Source organism: Strigops habroptila, chromosome 6 (assembly GCF_004027225.2).
Source record: "Strigops habroptila isolate Jane chromosome 6, bStrHab1.2.pri, whole genome shotgun sequence".
NCBI lineage: Eukaryota > Metazoa > Chordata > Aves > Psittaciformes > Psittacidae > Strigops > Strigops habroptila.
This window is the reverse complement of record NC_044282.2, coordinates 57,301,604-57,321,233: the sequence shown is the minus strand read 5'-3', so window position 1 is coordinate 57,321,233 and position 19,630 is coordinate 57,301,604. Positions and strand designations below refer to the sequence as shown.

The 19,630-nt window shown below is 41.8% G+C and overlaps 1 protein-coding gene across 3 annotated transcripts in view; it reads right to left on the bottom strand.

Moving 5' to 3' along the window:
• The window catches only part of RCAN2 (regulator of calcineurin 2), an 82,177-nt gene that overhangs the window by 6,485 nt on the left and 56,062 nt on the right, over positions 1-19,630 (bottom strand). For all 3 annotated transcript variants that reach the window (XR_003991883.1, XM_030489859.1, XM_030489860.1), the window contains 2 exons: positions 11,335-11,508; positions 7,610-7,781 (listed from right to left, as the gene is read on the bottom strand). Coding sequence is in view for 2 of the 3 variants with exons in the window: in XM_030489859.1 (XP_030345719.1) it covers positions 7,610-7,781; positions 11,335-11,508 (346 nt within the window). In the remaining variant the exon portion in view is untranslated. The remainder of the gene's footprint in view (positions 1-7,609; positions 7,782-11,334; positions 11,509-19,630) is intronic.

Here is a 19,630-nt window from a genome sequence, read left to right as displayed (position 1 = left end):
CTGGAAGCAGAGAAAAATAGTTAGATCAAAAGACAACAGCCTGAGTAGCAGCACAGACCATGACACTCTCGGACTGCAGAATACTCCTGCACCTGGATGCGGCAGATGAGCTTGTGCTGCTCCTAAATATAGGTGAGGGGAAGCATGGCTAGACTGCATCAGCTGTTACAACTGATTGATGCCCTGGGGGGGCATGATTGGTCTACAAGGCATAATAAAATACCCTGATGTCTATAATTGTATTTTGCACCAATGTCAGTGGCCAATGGCACTGGGCAGGGGGGAAATAAAGGACATAGAGGACAGAGAACATGGAAGTTCATGCTTAAGAACAGGGACTGGAATCCAACCCCTCACACGTTTGGTCTTGAAGTCGTGTCACACATATTGGGTTGGGCCTATTCTTTTCTATTGTTGGCTCCAGTTCCATTTAAAGCCCCCTAGATTGTGCAACTTGTCACCTCCAGACAGACATTAGCACTTGGTCCAATTGCTCCAGAAATACAAAAATACACATATCTGCTTCAGACAGATTTTGAGGTCCAAAGTTCTTTAGCTGGGGCTGTAACAAATTTTGTCTCTGCAAATGAGATTACAGAGCACAGGCTATAAATGCATACTAGCAGGCGAAACAATTAAATAGTACATCAGATTTGCGAACTACATACATTTCTTATTTAAGTCTACACCCAGTACACCTGTGAGGAAGATGAGGGTGGCTTAGGTGGTTACCTGCAGGAGTCCACAAGCAAAGGAAATTCAGGATCAGACACAGGACTTTCAGTCCTGCATTCAGCCTGTTGGCACTGCAATGTGTTTTGGATTGTATACACGATCTAAGTAGGTATCAGTTACTAGATTGTAAGGAATTAATTTAAGACTGTAAGGAAAATGTCCCAACGGTGACATTACTGACAGCATGACTTGGTCTTTCAGAAGTGACAAACACCCATTCGCAGCACTAAAAACTAGAAACCACTAGAGAAACTAGAAACCACTAAAAACTAGAAACCACCCTGTCCCCTATTTGTCATCATCTTATCTCCAAGACCCATAAGTTACATTAAAACAGGCTTACAGTGACCACACACACCTCATAGCTTGGATTTTTTTCCATAAGACTGCTCCAGAACCACTGCATATTGCCTGCAAAATACTCTGAAATGAGGAAGGTGAGGTCCCAGTGTACTAAGCTTGCCTGAATTTGTGGTGCAGCAGCTCCTAAATGCCTGCATCACCATCAGAGCCTGGTAGCGCTAGGTGTTGTATGTTGAGAGTGAAATGGCTGTCCCTACCCCAAAGCACTTGTAGTTTGCTGGTGTTGTTAATTTGGGGTTTTATTTATTAACAACTTTGTGGCAGAGTAATTCCTGTGAAGAAGAGGTTGCAGGTTTGTCCCCTCATTAGCACACGCAGTTCTGGGACTGTGCTCACATGCTGTTTGTACTGACAAATTCTTGGTCCAGATAAGACCGGGTGGCTTATGATTAGAGGAGATGCTGCATTTTTGCCTAAAAAATAAGAGGCAAACTAGTGAATAATAGCTGGAAGTCAGGCATCTTGCTGTGAGAAATATTTTACTGCTGTGATACCATTAATGTTGACATTTAACTGCTCTATTTTTGGAAACCTTTCCTCTGAATCCAAATTGAGCAAAGCATTACAGGTCTTGCTGATAGGCTGAAATATAAAAAGAGGAATAGCTTGGTTGTGCTGCATTGAGAAATTATACGGTTTTTCTTTGCCTATTTTCCCTGCGGGCTTCAGCTAATTTCTCAGCTCTGGGCTGACGTCAATGCTGCCAACCAGCACTGAAGGCTACATTGGTCACTGTCAGCTACAAGCAGCTCTGCAGTGCTGCGCGCACGCAGCACCGGGCCCTTTGCTCATACACCAGCACCAAGAAGTAAATCAGATTCACTGCCCTCTTAAAAGGTAATAATCCCAGTTCAAATGCCACATTCTTTTACTGTTCAAATCCTTCCCAGAAGGGCTCTTTCTGCTGAAAAAGAGCAGTGGAAATAAGTACAGACACAAGGAAAAATATTCAGATGCCTCTGGCACAAGTAACTGCAATAGCAATTAATGTCACTTTGCAAATCAAAATGCGATGCTCTCATAAATTAGGGTTTTAAGGCACACAGTTACTTCTGAGCATAAATGAGCTGCAGACTCAATTCTGTACTCACAATTATTCATGCCTGCAGAACCGTGGCTCAAACTGCAGAACACGTTTTTATGGCTGAGCTAGGAGCAGTAACTAAGGGACTTCTGAATAAGATACAGCTGTATCTTGTTCCTAAAGGTAACCATTGTTTGGGGAAAAATAATAGGGTAATAAGTACAAAATAAAAATCCCATAGGTACAGCCAGACTACCCCTTCCCTTCTGCTTTTCTCTCTGTTTTTTTCTTTCCTCTTAACACCTTCAGCATAAAAAAAGAACTAATTCCACAGCAGTTAAGTGGAGTAGTGGTTGAATCTCTCCTATTGAGATATAGTTACAAGCCCTAGGTTGTCCCAAGCTAAGAGTAGAAGGTCGAGTTAGCATAGTTAAGACTCACTGACTTCTGTAGTTAATATGACTCAAGCATTTGTCCAGTTCTATCATTCAGCTGTCTCTGATGTGGCCTCCCTTGTGTTTTCAGGCCTTACCATTCCTGCTTCTCACTCACCTGGTGACCTCCTACAGGCTAAACCAAAGGATTCTTAGGGAGAGGTGTCTTTCTCCTCCAGCAGTCTTTGGCCTATTTCTATCCCTTAATAAAAAGTTGTTTACATATTCACGTAAGCTGAGATGACAATGGAAACTCACATAAATTTACTCAGAAAAATATCACCCAATTTATGCTCAAACATCTAAACTCTGCCTTTGGGTTACAATGCAGGGAAGAACTTAGCTGCGGCACCTCCACCACAGAGGTTTGTCAGAAAAGGTTCCTAACAAACCCCTGAAAATAGCAGTGATGTTCCTTTCTTTATCGGATAAGAAAAAATCCCAGGAATTTGTAGTTTCGCCATTCAGCAATGGGCCCAGCTGCTTTTGTGTCACTTGGCACTACCTTTTGTGGTCACACTAACCACAAGCAAACCTACAGCCTCAAGTGGCATGACAAAGATGACCACAAGAACAGCACAAAAGCAACGTAGGATATTTCAGAATTAAAAATAATGGTATGCAATTTTCTATCCCTTTGTGGATCAGTACTGTGACCTTTCATTGATAGTGCATCTCTCATCTAATAAGGCACTTTTGTCCAGCAAAAAGAATGTTCATATATTTAATTAATAATGAAGCAATGGTAATGATACTGTGCAGCTACCTCATCCCTGATTCTGACCCATGATCAAAGGTTAATGGGTTCAGAGCTGTCCACTCCATCTTCACTGTGTCATTACCATTCTAAAAAGACCTTCCACTTACAGTCCCTTCACCCAAGTGCTTTACAAATAATATGGTGCAAATAACGGGTGGTTCTTTGTACGAGTGCATGTATATACCAAAGAGAACCCATCCCATGTAATACCTCTGCTCCATGGATCTGCCATACACAAAATAGAGGAGTTGCTTTCTGGAAGAGCACCCTCCTCTCCTGGCCAGCTAAAGAAGGCAGAGGGAAAGCTTCCTACACCCAGCAGCTCTCCTGCACCCTGCCCCTGGCAAGGGGAGGGAAGGGCAGAAGCAGCCACAGAACAGAGGGGAGAAGAAGGACAGAGATGGAAAATTTTATCTATCACCCATCTGCCTGCCCCTCCACCCCCTTTTCATCTTCTCTGGAAGTCATGAGAAGTATTTAGCATTTCAATGAGAACAGTGAGAATCAGTGAGAACAGGAGAGTTTGACAACAGCTCGGCACAGAAAACTTGCCGTGCGAGACAGAGTTTGAAATCCCTGTGTGGCATTTTCTGGGCAGAGTCCTGCTCTTCCCTGTTTTCCCCTTCCCTGTGCAAGGGTGAACGAAACCCAGGGTGGAGCAGAGGCAAGAGATACGCATCCTTCTCAAGGAGCCCAGCAAGAGCATGGCAGGAACAGCTGCACCTTAATTGCCCAAAGACAACAATGAAGCCCTGACCCAACCCATCCTCCGACCACTGATCATTCGCAGACCCAGCAGCCAAGCGATGCAGGCTGCTGCAGGGTCTCCTCTGTGTACCCAGAGGTATCACTGTGGACCCAAGAGCCGTCATGTGTAATGCTTTGGAATGGTGCTTTCATAGTGTGAAAAATGTGTTTTACACGACCTGGAGTGTAGCCTGAGGGCATTTAGGAGGTGCAAAGCCTACTGGAATACTGGTGGCAGACTGGGAAACATGGAGAGAACTGAAGCTGGTACAAACTTGTCTATATGGGCTACTGGAAGTGGTGCTCAGCCTGCACTGGTTTTCAAACAGTGTCTGAAATTGTGGAGGTGAGTGCTAACTGACAGAGGGCAAAATCGCACCGGGGAGCACGTGGAGCAGGTGAGTGCTCAGGACCCTGACCCATAGCGTGTGTTACTATATAGTGTGTATTACTGTACAGTGCAGAAGAAATTGGGGTGACAGGTTTGAAAGAAGCAGTGGGGGGAGGAGGGAAGAAATGTGCAGGTTGGGAAGTGGATAGGGAGAAGTGCTTTCCAGAAAAGGAGGGGCTTATTCTAGTGCCATGAGGATGGTTCATAAACTGCTGTACAAATGAATGGCAGAGCAAACATAGCTGCCTTTCCTTTGCTAGGAGCACCTCTGCTGTTTATACATAGCCTGGACCTGGAGATTCCCCTATATCCCCCTTACAAACATTTCTCAAATTATTTCCTGTATTCCTCAGCAGGATGAAACTAAGACCTTATAAAATGTTACGGAAAAGACATGAGGGCCTAGACTAGACAACAGCTTGGTAGGTTGCAAGCATTCCTATAGGAAAGACTTAGGTCGAAGCCAGTCCAGGCAGAGACAGAACCTGGGCCTGATAGGCAAACAGCCAAACTACCACCCCAGTTAGTGCAATGCCTTTGTATCTTTGATGGTATTTCAAACTACTGGAAGTTCTCTTGACAGTGGAAGTGTTTTTCATCAGAGAGATTAACATCATGCTTCTTTACTTGCAATATATTGGAAAAATCATAGGCTGGTTGGCGGTCAGAACCAGGCACAGGCACAGTTCCTGGCTCTGACTGGTCTACAGCATTCTGTTCATGCCTCATTTAAAGCTCAACTTCTGCATCTGCAGAGAGTGAGAATATACATCAATCAACCAGAAACTTTATTAAATATGCCATGATCCTCCCTAAGAAGTAAATGCACCCTCACTGATCTCAGTTTAATGTTGAAGAACCACAAGCCAGCTTCCCTTTGTGCACAGCAGAAAGAAATCTTTTCCGTTAGACCTCTGAGATGCCAAACAGCCACTGCTGTAGCCACAAGGAAAAAGACAGCATATAGCTACCGGCTTATTCACTTTACTCCAGCGCCAATGTCCCAGCCTTTGTGCCCAGGGACAGTTGTAGTCTCTAATTCTGTGGCTATGGTGAATACGGCAGCGTACTGTGAGAGGAGATGACCCGTACTCATGGAATGGGAAAGTAGCATGGGTCTGTATCCAAGTGGTGTATCTCACATTACCAGCAAAGTAGGTCAGTAGAACTCATCTTGTATTGAGGAGATACAAATAAACTGTTCACTATTTACATGCTTAAATGTGTTTTCCTGGTCCTCAGATATTGTCACACATTAAAGACATAGAAGTCAGGCTCCAACACTCAGAGTCTGTAAACAACTATGCCAATGAGCATTTTTTGATAGCTGCTAAGCCATAGTTACATGTTTTAGTTGTGTTTCTTGAACGAAAAAAGAAAGATATAACGTAGCTGAGGCCAATAGTTGATGTACAGCACTGTGTTTTACTGATTTCATACCGAGAAGTGAGTTTTGGTGGGATTTGTTTTTCAATGAAACGCTAAACATAGTAAATGCACAACTGAGAACTGCAACACTATTTTAAACCCGCCACTGCAGTTAACTAAAATTGATCCCTCTAACAAGTGCTAAAAATAGAAAGACGAGAGCACACCATGACTTTTCATATTGCTCCCTGCAGGCTCCTTAACTACGGGTGAATATGACCTTCACGCAAAGCTGTCCCGGAGTGTGGGACAATGAGTGATATTTCACATTCCACTGCTCCAGAACAGGAATTGATTTATTACCCAGCCAGCTTGGGAATTTGTTTACGTGTTTCCATTTATAACACTGATGCATCAAAGGAAAAAAAAACCCAAAATACAAAAAGGAGGTTTTTGTTTTTCTTTTATTCAGCAGTTTAGAAGCAAAGTATCGATTCTGGAAATCATAATATGCAATATAGTATAAAGTGTTACGCCTGACAGCCTTTTTCTATGAGCTTTCCTGCTCACAGAATAAACCACAGGAATCTCTGATGTTCTCCTGATATGTATTTTCCTCCTGTGAGAGATCCCATGTGAAAAAGGTGTGAGATAATCCTGCACTTCAGCTCTGGGTTACTCTGGTACAGCTACACAAAGGCCCCAGTGATAAGATGTTTGCAGTTGGAAGCTACTCTCAGAACAAGCAAGAAGCATCTTTGGTTCAACTGGGGAGAAAACAATTCCCTCATCCCACTAGAATTTAAAAACTAAACGGATAAGTTTTCATTAGCTCAGCCACCCCCCAATTGTTATTAGATTGCATCTGAAGTGTTTTATTTCAGTATGAAAGTAATTTAATAAGCTATTTTTCCCTGTGGTTTATGAATGTAAATTAGACCAATTTCTAAATGATACTGCTTAAACCTGAAACTGGAACCTTTTCCATTATGAAAATTTTAAAAGAGGGTGCTTTAACAGCTTTGAAGGAAAACTGTTTGTAAAGATGACTTAATTAAATCAAAAGTAATCCTCTCCTATGAAAAGTTTTGGTTTTGTCAGATGAGCATTTTCTAAGGGAAAGCATTGTTTTGGAAATTCTAGCTAGCTTCTTTTCTTGGCATTAGCTGAAGATAGGAAGACAGAAGAAAGCCTATCCGCATTACCCACTGACATCTATCTTATGTTCACAGAGGTTATAACTTACCAACCATTCCTCCTGCACACAGTTTACAACAGAAAATGGGCACTCCTAGGAGAGCAACCCTGCCAGGACTGGGGAATGGCAGTTCTCTCCTGGCACGCTTGTTATGGTGAGAGATTATCCACTCCAGCAGAGATGCAGTGATCCCTAACCATTACACGAGGTATTCTGCACCCTGAACTCAGTACTGAGCAGATGTGATTTAAAGCAAAACCTCCTCAAGTTCATGGACAAACATTTGTCCAGTCCCCATCTAAACCATCAGTTGTCTCATCTAAGCACAAACCCAAGCACAATAAATTGTGCAAGCAGGCTTTGATCTGTTATTCGACCAGAGAGCACTCATGAGCTGCAGATAGAATTCTGTACATATATATGGTAAAATTCATTCTTAAGCAAAGAACCAGTTGACATGCATCAACTTAAATTCAAAGCTTTAATGCCACTTACAGGCTTTATGCCAACTTCCTTACAGTTATTATCTACGCTGCCATTTCTCGTCTGCTTTTTCTGACACATTTTCACACAAGAATCACATGCTTACCTGGTCCTAGCTTAGAAACTGCATAAAGGAGGTCGTAGTTGATGACAGGTGTTGCATCATCTATTGGTTGCCACCCTACAGGTGGGGAGGCTGGAGGCGAGATGAGAAACTGTTTTGCAGGCTGTGGTGGTGCCAAATGAAGCTTGTCTCCATCTGTTTCAGAGGTCTGAATCTTTAAAGAATAACAAATACATTGTTTAGTATAGAATAGAATCATAATAGTTTGGGTTGGAAGGGACCTTTAAAGGTCATCTTGTCCAACCCCCCTGCAGGCACATCTTCCACTAGACCAGGTTGCTCAGAGCCCTGTCCAACCTGACCTTGACTATTTCCAGCGATGGGAATCTACCACCTCTCTGCGTAACCTGTGCCAGTATTTCACCACCCTCATTGTAAACAATTTATTCCTCACATCTAGTCTCTGTCTTCCCTCCGTCAGCTTAAAGCCATTTACCCCTTGTCCTATCCCCATATGCCCTTGTAAAAAGCCCCTCTCCAGGTTTCTCGCAGGCCCCCTTTAGGCACTGGAAGCTGCTCTAAGGTGTCCCTGGAGCCTTCTCTTCTCCAGGCTGAACAAGCCCACCTCTCTCAGCCTGTGTCCATAGCAGAGGTGCTCCAGCCATCGGAGCATCTTTGTGGCCTCCTCTGGACTCGCTCAAGCAGCTCCACATCCCCCTTGTGTTGGGGACCCCCGAGCTGGATGCAGTACTACAGAGGGGGTCTCACAAGAGCGGAGTAGAGGGGAGAATCCCCTCCCTCAACCTGCTGGTCACGCTTCTCGTGATGCAGCCCAGGGTACAGTTGGCTTTCCAGGCTGCGAGTACACATTGCCAGCTCATGTCCAGCTTTTCATCCACACAGGATGGGTAAGTGGAATGATTACTCAAATCATACACTTCTAATACCAAATGCCACCCAGGCAGGGTTTCAGCGTCAGTCTCAGCAGAGAAGGTCTGGAGATGAGTTTCATTTCAATGCTACAGATGGTTCCTCTACAGTAAATGCACTGTGGGGGGCTGTTATATGAACAAAGCTACAATGTTTGTACCTATTGTATATGTTCTGTGAGGATAAATGCAAAGCTTTGGTATCCACAGTTGCTAGTTCAGAGATTTTTGAGGCTGAAAAGATATCGGTGTCATCTACTGGTCTAAATTTCTAAATAAAAACAGACATTAGACAAGAAACCAGTAACTCCTGCACCAAGGCCTTATAAGTAACTTCAGAAAGGCTTCTGAAGATTTGAATTCTTTAGCTGAAGTGATAAAGGAATCTATCATGTTTCTTAGTCATTTGCAACTAGTTGTTCTCATTTCAATTCCATCTTAGATTATCTAGTTTAAATACTGCTCTTTTCTGCTATATTAAAGAAGGTTCCACATACCTGAGCAAGTTGACAACCACCTTGAGCCCAAAAGCAATAACCTGCATTTGCATGACAGCAAGCCTGAGACAGCAGCCTGCCATAACAGAATGGGTTTTGCAAAGAGCCAGTTTGGTTCTCTCAACTCCATGTTCCCCAGAAGTTCTAGTTCTTGAAGTGTTTATTCAGTCTGGCCCAGGCCCATATAAAGACACACTGCTCCAAACACTGTGCTGCTTCCACATCTTCATTCCCTGGACACAACTAACAAGCTCTTTTAAGACTGCATATACTGGAGAGCATAGTACAGATACCTAAATGGCTTTGTGGGAAACCAGCTTAGATGTGGAGACTAAACATTATTATGCACATTTTTCTTTTTCTTGTGTTACCTTAGTTTTAAATTAACCTCTTGATTGTGCAGTTGGAGTGAAATGATTCTCAGATCTGCATAATAGCAGGTTTTGAAACCTTTCAGAAAAAAAATCAGAGCCAGATCTAGAGATTAAGGCATCTAAAATGGGATTGAGGCAGATTTTCAGCACCTAAAGCCAACTGTAAAATCTTCTGAACTCATCTAACCTGTTAAACATATTGTTTTGTTTTGTTTCTTTCACAAATGTAGCCTTCCATCCTCTTGAAGTCCTGCTTCTGCCTAGGCTTAAATCAGCTCTTATTCTGACTAGGCTGTAGAAGCTCAAAATTTAACTGCCTCTTAGGCTTGACCAATACCTTCCGATGAGCCTGCTCTTAACCCCAGAGCTCTGACGGACCAATCTAGCAGCTCAAAGTGCACTTACATTGCTTATAAGCACTAGTGAGTACCCCATAAGCCACAGTGGCGACAGCAATTTATTAAAATACATTCAGAAGAGGTGGTGGTTGGGTTCTCAGCCTCACTCACCTTTCTGTATCCTGGATGAGGCCTAGTACTCACCCAGGCTGTGGGAGATCTGGATTCTCTATCCCTTGGCCAGGGAGAATCAAATCCTCAAACTGACCCTTCCAACAGATGGGTTTAATCACCTATGTCCCCAGGCTGGGGGTGTGTTTTTTCCTTTTACTTGAACTGAATAAATTCCTTTTAGAAAATTCATACATGTATTCAGGACGAATAGAATCATAGAATCATAGAATCATAGAATAGTAAGGGTTGGAAAGGACCTTAAGATCATCTAGTTCCAACCCCCCTGCCATGGGCAGGGACACCTTGCCCTAAACCATGTGGCTCAAGGCTCTGTCCAACCTGGCCTTGAACACCGCCAGGGATGGAGCATCCACAACCTCCCTGGGCAACCCATTCCAGTGCTTCACCACCCTCACTGTAAAGAACTTCTTCCTTATATCTAATCTAAACTTCCTCTGTTTAAGTTTGAACCCATTACCCCTTGTCCTACCACTACAGTCCCTAAGGAAGAGTCCCTCCCCAGCATCCTTGTAGACCCCCTTCAGATACTGGAAGGCTGCTATGAGGTCACCACACAGCCTTCTCTTCTCCAGGCTGAACAGCCCCAACTTTCTCAGCCTGTCTTCATATGGGAGGTGCTCCAGCCCTCTTATCATCCTCGTGGCCCTCCTCTGGACTCGCTCCAACAGCTCCATGTCCTTTTTATGTTGAGGACACCAGAACTGTACGCAGTACTCCAAGTGGGGTCTCACAAGAGCAGAGTAGGGGGCAGGATCACCTCCTTCGACCTGCTGGTCACGCTTCTTTTGATGCAGCCCAGGATACGGTTGGCTTTCTGGGCTGCAAGTGCACACTGCCGGCTCATGTTAAGCTTCTCGTCAACCAACACCCCCAAGTCCTTTTCTGCAGGGCTGCTCTGAATCTCTTCTCTGCCCAGCCTGTAGCAGTGCCTGGGGTTGCCCCGACCCAGGTGTAGGACCTTGCACTTGGCTTGGTTAAACTTCATAAGGTTGGCATCGGCCCACCTCACAAGCGTGTCAAGGTCGAATAAAAATAAAAAAAAGGAGGGGGGTAATGGGAGGAGGAAGCCTGACTATGGCTCAGGGATACAGTCAAATAAGTAATTCAGTCCTACTTTTTTTATGAACTTACGGTACTTCACATTACCACTCTTTTATGGCGTAGAGAGTTACGCACAAAAATTAGCCAGTGTTGTAAATCAGTTCTAAGTCATGTAACCTCTGTGTGTTGAATAAGCAACTTGGGTCCTGAGTAGTCCTTTACATTTACTGCAGACCCACTGGTCAGGTACAGCTCAAGCAACATAAGGACATTTGAAAAATCTTTTAGCAGAGAGATTGGGCATGGGAGAAACCTTTATTACTTTTATACAGTGTTACTGCTCAATATTTCTATAAAAGCACTAACACAGAAGTAGACACCAGATTTCATTACCTGTGCAAAATACAACTTTAACTTCTTCCCTCTGAACTGTGTTTCATGCAGCTCTATTCTGGCACGAGCAGCTGATTTGGGACTACTAAAGTTTATCCGCACACGCCTGAAGCTTTTGAACAGCTGGAATGTCACACAGTCATCATAGGCACGGAACAAGCCTTCAAATTTCTCCTGCAAAGGGAAAAGAAAGAACGCTGAAGATTTACTTTGTGCACCATCACATCAGTCTGTGTCAAAGGATCATCTGAAACTTCACAACTGTTTAACCAAGAGGTTTCAGCCTGTGGCCTTTGGGGTGAGTGTCCATAGACTAACAAAGGCTCTGTGAAAAGAAACTAAGGAAAGCACTGGTCTGGAAGTGCTCTGCAAAATGTTTGGGGGAAGGATTCTTCAAACTGAGAACACAGCAGCTATTGAACTCATAAGTAGAGCAAAACTGAGACAGTGACTTATGAAATGAAGCTGAAAAGGGTGCATGACTGAAAATACTAGACAACTGTGGCCTCATCTGTACAAAAGCAAACATTGTGCTGAATTACAATGGAGTCAGCAGACAAAGGTTCACTGTAACATTCACATCAACACAGCAGGGTCATTTTGTATTGCATGTTATGTTTTTTTGACATTTCTGCCATTTAAATACTTAGCGCAGACACGCTCATTTCTTGAGAGCTCCTGTAGCAGCACGGAAAAAAATTAGGGAACTGAAAATAGTGACCTGACTCAAAGACAAACTTCAGGCTTCAAAATGTTTAGCTGTAGAACCACTTTCAAAAGCAGACATAAACGTGGATATTTTAATACTGTAAAGGAAAGGTCTGAGGTGTTCCACATCTATGGACCTAGAGGTCAACAGAAATTCAAGGTTCATTAGTAGCCTTGGAGGATCAGACTCTCTCTGCAATTTCTCTGTAAATATGCACACACAAAGGACTAGTTCCAAATCATCAAATAAACCCAAAGTCTTTACATCAGTTCTGACACACTTGCACAGGTCTTTTCATTCATAAGCATAGATTCATAAAGTGTTAAGACTGAAAGGGAGCAGTTATCATTTAGTCTAGTCTTTGTGTTTACTCAGATTTTCCACCGCCATCCAGTGAGTCTCACATAAAGTTCTAGCATTTTAACTACTGTAACCAAGACTTGAAGTCTTCCAAGATGGCAAATCACCCTGAGCAAAGCCCTTTCTTTTAGGAGTTCTTTATCCTGAAAAAAGAAGTGTTTGAGAGGATTTGCCACACCATTTCACACACTGAGTGCTATTATGTCAGGAGTTTGTAGAATTACAACAAGCTGGTGTTTTCTTTGATACATCTGCAAGTAAGCTTTAAAATATAACTTATTTTCTTCTCATCCAGGAAAACAGTTTATTTTCCCTTAGAGTTGATAAATTGCTAAGGCTGCATAAGATGAAATAGAAAATGCAATTTATGTAACCTCATCAATACTTCAGTTCTCATCCATTGATCTTACAAAGCAAGACAAAGAATCCAGAATTTCTTAGAAAAATCATAGAATCATCACAGAATGGTCTGGGTTAGAAGGAACCTTAAAGCTCATCCAGTTCCAACCCCCTGCCATGGGCAGGGACACCTTCCACTAGACCAGGTTGCTCAAAGCCCCGTCCAACCTGGCCTTGAACACTGCCAGGGACGGGGCAGCCACAGCTTCTCTGGGCAACCTGTGCCAGGGCCTCACCACCCTCACAGGGAAGAACTTCTGCCTTTCAAAGGAACCTCCCTGTGGTCTGTTAAGTTTTCATGATTTTCATTTCATTTCACCTGACCTCACTCACCCCTTCCTCTCACCACAGGACATATTTCAGAGGAATAAACAAAAAAGGGGGAAAAAAAGAGAGAAGAGAGCTCAGTGGTTGGTGGAAGGGGAATAAAGGCATGCAGTGATCCCACAAATATCGCGGAGTTGATAGATATTCAAGGTATTTTAACAGAAGTCACAGACACTAAAAATAAGCAGCAAAGTGAACATTTCCTAGTCCTCTGTAGAAGCTCCCAATTTCCCTGTAAGTCAACAATAAAATCATTCATCATATAAAATAATATTTCACCAACCATGGAAGAAACCATGCACAGACTTACTTGTCTGGCCACTGAGAAGTAACTATTTACTATGACTTACTATTTATTAGGAAACAGATTCTCCCTGTACTGACACAGTGATATTATCTTGTCGCTTGTGCCTGCCCCCTTTGCGGCACCCCGGAATGTAGATCTTGGTTAGGGTCATAATGCAGAAGAAGGGAAGACATGATTTCAAACTTGGGCCCAAGATCAGTGAGCACAAAGAACGTTCTGGGCACATTTCTGGACAATACTGAGATGCACTCTCATTAGACACTGAAACGGATAGATGGGAGTATCTCTAAATAAAGCTGATTAAGTACTGGACACCAAATGTAATACGGGGAGAACATTAAAGTGCTATGGACTTTATTCTGCTTTCTTTTCATCTTGGTACTGGCGCAGATTTAGAGATTCAGCTTTGATTAATGCTCCTAAAAGTGCCGTGGGGAGAAGGGAAATCAAGCCCTCAATTTGATACTAATACCAGGCAGTCTATCCGCAGTGGGGACACATCTACTGCACCAACTGAAGCTGCATCTCCCGTGAATTTTTCTCCATTTTCAGCTGATAATAATAATGACCTCAGCAGAGGTCATTAATCATCAACTGCAATTAACGGCCCTCAACTGCATTTTGAGCGATCCCAACTCCTCCCAGCTTGATATTAATTCCCAGGAAATGCCTTATGCCTTAATTGCTATTGCCTGTGACTTCTAATATCTGCTGAATATACTTATCTGGATAAAAGTCTTTCAGACTAATTCCAATCTATAAGAAAATATATCATATGCATTTTAAAGACATAAGAAAATTTTCTTCCTTTCAAGTTTTGTGGATAAATTATTCAAGACTCATAATCCTCTCAATTCAGGACTTTTAGGATTCAGTATTCTTTAAATACTTCTGGAAAATGTACCTCTGAACTTTCGGAATACTTTGAAAACTCTTGGAAAAAAAATAATGTCCAAAGTTAAGCAGCAGCGTTGCTACTCTTAAAAAGTCAAAACGCAGAAAGTCATGAGTTAGGCATTTATTTCTGGGATTTTGGACTGTCTTCATCCATCCCAAGTATGTCTCTGTGAGACCTGATTTGCTCTGGCAAATGTGAGTAGTTTTCAGTTGACCAATTCTGCAGAAGTTTTCTCTCTCATAGGATCCGAGCCCTCCCATCCTCTTGCTATTCCTTTGCCCAACACCAGGCACCTTTCCCCATTCTTCCCTGTCACCTTACGTCAGCTCGCATCACCCATCATTCACCACCTCTAGCAGTTTCTAAAGTTCTTTTAATTTTTTCATTAACAGCACTAGCACGAAGTAGCCACACACTAATTAAGGCTGCTGGTTACTCAAGCTTGATTGTTACCATTTATGACAGCCAATGCAAAGGACAAACAGAGCACCATCCAAGGAAGAAATGAGCACTGGTGTGATAGACATGAGCTAAAAACCTCAGAATACAAGGGCAAAGCTATGCACTACTGGACTAAAAACTATTGGTACTACTAAATGAGAGGTCACCTGGGATCCAAGATCCTGTCAGTCACATGATAAAAGTCATCAGTGAAACGCAGCCACAGGGAGGCAAACAAAGCACTGAATGTATCTGGAAAAATATTTCCAGTAAAGCAAGGAAGCTATCAACCACATTGTATAGAGCACTATTACATATTATTAAAAATGCAGGTTTTGTTCCCCGTACCCCAGATAGATTAAGCCAAACAGGAATAGATAAAGGCTACAGGGAATTAAAGACTTGCTGAATAAGAAATGAAAATGTTTGGCTTATTTAGCAAAACAAAGCAAAGCCTGAAAGGAGATGGGACAATCATCAGTAGTTTACCAGAACTGTACAGAATAAAGACAAAGTATACCGTACAGAGTACAGACTAGGAGACTATGTTGGCATAAATCAAGTGGAAACAATTGGCATAAATAGGTGTAGCCCAGAAGTTAAAGAAGATTTCAAACATGAATGATCCAAAAACAAACTCCCAATTGCAGCAGCAGTGGCAAATGATTTTTTCTAGAGATTGAATTTGGATAGTTGATGTGAGGGACTATGACAAAGTATCACCACAACAAGCATTGTAAAACATGACTGCCTGAATTAGCAAGTGAATTGGGTTCTGACACAGCAAGTTCCTGTGATTTATTTCCAAACATTTCTTTCATGAATAGCTCCACTCGTATTGTGTTCATTCAGGACAAAAGCCAAGGCCTAATTCAATTCAATGGAAGTCTTTCCACAGACATCAGCGAGCTTTGGATTAGAGCCCTATAACTCAGAACACAAATTACATTTTATTATTCAGTGTGTTTACACCCATTATCACCCTTGTTACACATTTGATTTAGGAAATGGCTGTGATTTAAAACTTTCCTCGAGTTTTTGCAAGCAAATACTGCAAGCATTTTTCCCATTTTGGTTTTTCCTGTTCATTTATATGAAAGATAACCCAAGGAACTAAATGTATACAATAGGGAAACTGAGTCATAATTTACAGTTATAGCATCATAGAATAGTTAGGGTTGGAAAGGACCTTAAGATCATCTAGTTCCAAACCCCTGCCATGGGCAGGGACACCTCGCCCTAGACCATGAAATATGTTTTTCCTGAAACTACCTCTGTACCATATATGAATTCGCCTTTAAGAAATAAACTCGTATCTCAGAGTGGAATGTTTTCTGTTTCCACATAGCCATGTTGGTGAAATAGTGTAGATCCCTTATGTGGCACAAGAAGAAAGATGGAGCTTGATAGAATGTATGGAGGCCATGCAGTGAAAAGTCTAGTAGCAAAAACATTCCACCAACAGATCACTAAAGAGGACAGACATACCAGTTCATTCTAGAGGGGATAAAGGAGTCACTAAAGCAGTGCACACTAAAATTAAAAAAAATAAAAATACAGAAACCTAGAAAACATCAGCTGAAAGTAACTTCAGGATTGGGATGTGTCAATGCTACATGAAGGGTATTGTAATGACCTGGTCTGGGTATTGTGTATGGCTCTTCTCATCCAGGATTAAGGGAGATAGAGGCAAGCTGGAAAAGCAATGGAAGAAGACTGCAAGGATGGTTAGAGAAGTGGTGAGCACATCATGGGAAGTAAAAGTAAGTGATCTTGCCTTGGAAAACAATAAGTAAGGTACGATGTGTTTCCTGCTACATCTGAGTATAAGGAAAGCAGCAGATGAAGTGTAAGGAAGTGGATTATCTGAATTAAAATAACCAACAGCACTGGTATGAAACAAAGACTTCTCATTAAAACATTCAGGCTCCAACTGAGGTTATTTAGCATTAGACCTGTAAAATTTCAAAATGCCATTGGCCCAGGAGTAGCAAAAAGGATGATTACTTTCATGAAAGGGATAGGAAGGAAAGATTACAGGACAGCAGTATGCATTTCTGTAGTTCTGAAATAAAAAATTAAACAAAGAAAAGAAAAAGGGACTCTGATTTGTCTAACCAGAATTTTAAAGAATTGGGTTCACCTCAAGGGCTTTTAACAATTCTTTCATGAGCCATAGAAACCAAGCAAGCAGCTTTATATAACTCACATGTGAAAACATCTTAAATGGCAAGACCTCCTGCAAGTAGCCAGTGTAAACAACAGCCTAATCAACGATTAAATTCACTGCTTCTCAAAAGGTAAAATAGGAAACTTTGGAAGCACATATGGAAAAGCACTATTGATTTACAGTTAACATTCCAGGAGCGCTGAAAAGGGAGGAAATATTTTAAAAGGATTATAATGATCATAAAATAGATGATCAATAAAGAGCTCCCATGGTCTTGTCCTTATGCCTTTATGAAATAGCAGGAGAATAAATTAAAAATTTATCATCCAGGGATATTAAGACACAGGTCTCCAGGTCCTAGCTTTTTATTTTACTTTTCACTGAAGGTAGCTGTAGCCAAGAGTGTGAGATCTTCCTACTCCCTCCTTACCAGTGGGACAGGATATTCTTTGAAGAAAATATTCAGACTGAATACTACTATCTGAATGCTGGTTTCAAGAAAGTTCCTTCTGTTATCAAAGGGGATGTCTCATACAATCCCATAGGTGGAAACAGCAACAAAAAATGCAATAAAAAACTGTGTCCTTCCACCTATCATTCATCAGGATACATTTTAAGATGGTAACATTTCTACATGTGAGAAATTTTGAAAGGGGGGGGAAAAGTGTTTCTCACCTTGGTACTTCGTGCAATGTTCTGCTCATCTCTTCATGAAATTGGATTAGAGCATTGAGATAGGGGTGAATAGAGCTTGGGTTTATTTGTTTATATTATGCATAGCACTTCCAAAATTGCACAATAGTCTCAGTACACAAACAAATAAACCCAGATTTGCTACCTCAGTTCATGCAGTTTGTTGTTCTGTGCTTGGCTTTCTGTTAGTTTTAAGGGGTGAAGAGTCAGGTAAATTATGAGCCAAAGATTAAATAAAACAGTATAAGCCAAAATAAATTTTGAGGTTGAACTTTGAGAGGAATAGATTAAAAAATACATTAAATCTTGCTGCCTTTGGTTATATCAAGACTGATTTGCTTGCACCACTGCAATCCTGCTAATGTTAATGGGGGTCCTTTTAGTTTTACTATTTAAAGAATACACATTTTGTATTCCAGAAGTGATGCTAAGTGACCTTGTTGCTCTGCTCTTTGCAGTGAATCAACCCTACACAGAAACACAGTGACCACAAAAGGTGCCTGCACACAGCCCTGCCCCACGGCTCATATGTGTTGTCATGTTATATGGGCTGCTTTGGAGGCACCTGCACAAAACTTTTAGATCCTGAAAGCTGCAACCAGGGTTTTGCACCATCATTTTGTGCCAAAATCATTCTGAGAGCAGAAATGTTTGATATAACGCTTACTGCTTACAGATATGGTGTCTTGTTCCAGAGAGAGACTTTGAGAAAGTGTAACAGACATTACACAGTGTGGTGTAGACATTTGTAATTCATCATCTCACAAAAACTTGTGATGACAAAAATAGATAGGAAATGGGAAGAAGCTTGGTAGTTTTACCTCACACCAGGACTGAGGCGGTATTAGCCACCCCTCACTACCAGTCCTCCTGCATAAGGACAAGTCCACCAAGGCATGATAGCACTGCAGTAGCACTGCAAACCTCCTGGTGAACAAAACAAGACAGACTTGCCTCTTGAAAAATCAGCTGAACTAAATAAATTCCTGTTTAGCTTCCAACTCACCAGCACAACAAAAGGTACAGAGATAATATCTGCCCCAAAGCTTAATGGAAACGGCATTCACATTTCAGAAGAGGCTGACAAATGTCAGGGCACGGAATTTTGCTGCGTTGCCTTTTCTGTTTTTAACCAGCTCACATCTCTGTTTACCTCAATGTGACGCACATTCCTCCTGCTTAGCTCCACTGATCTGGAAACCAAAGGCTCCTTCAAGATGAAATAAATTGTTCCTGTGGCAATGCCAAGGGGGTGATTTAATATAGTTTGGAGGCTTCTCAATTCAATTTCACACCCAACGACTGAGCTAAAAGAAAAATCCACACTTTACATTTCTTCTTTATAGGAGCACTGCTATTTTACTGTATCACCAGAAACAGCTTTTCTGAGCATTCCATATTTGAAGTACTCCAGTTCCAGATGCCGCATTAGCTCACTGAAACGTTGGAAGTGCTCTTTCAAACCAGCTGGCCAAATGCACATTATATGACTAGATCTATTAGTTTCGCCCCCAGTGCTAGGGAGTGTTCTATAGAGACATCATTCTTTGTTCTCGGAGAAGCTACTTTTGATTTCTGTACAGGCTAGCATTTTGTGCAACATCACTAGATACTTCCTTGTTTTCTTCTCTTTTGCATCGTATCTGGCAGCGTAAAAAAAGCAAGAACAAAGGTCTGTGAAGGATTTAATGCAATTTCTGTTTTCCAAATAGCAGCCTTACATTTTGGCTTAAGAATGATAAAAATAATGCTCATAACAAACATGAGGAAAATACTCAGAATGTCTTGAAAAAAAGCCTTTTTATGTTTAAGAATTCACACAGTAACTGCATAGATAATGTATTTAGTGAGCTCCAAGGAGCTCATCTGCATTGGATTTAAGAATGTCCATAGTATCGATTTTGTCTTGTTGCTGCAAACATTTAAGCCCATCAATTAATTGGTAGCACAAGGAACAAATTACTGTGTATATGTTTAGCCTGTTCCAATAAT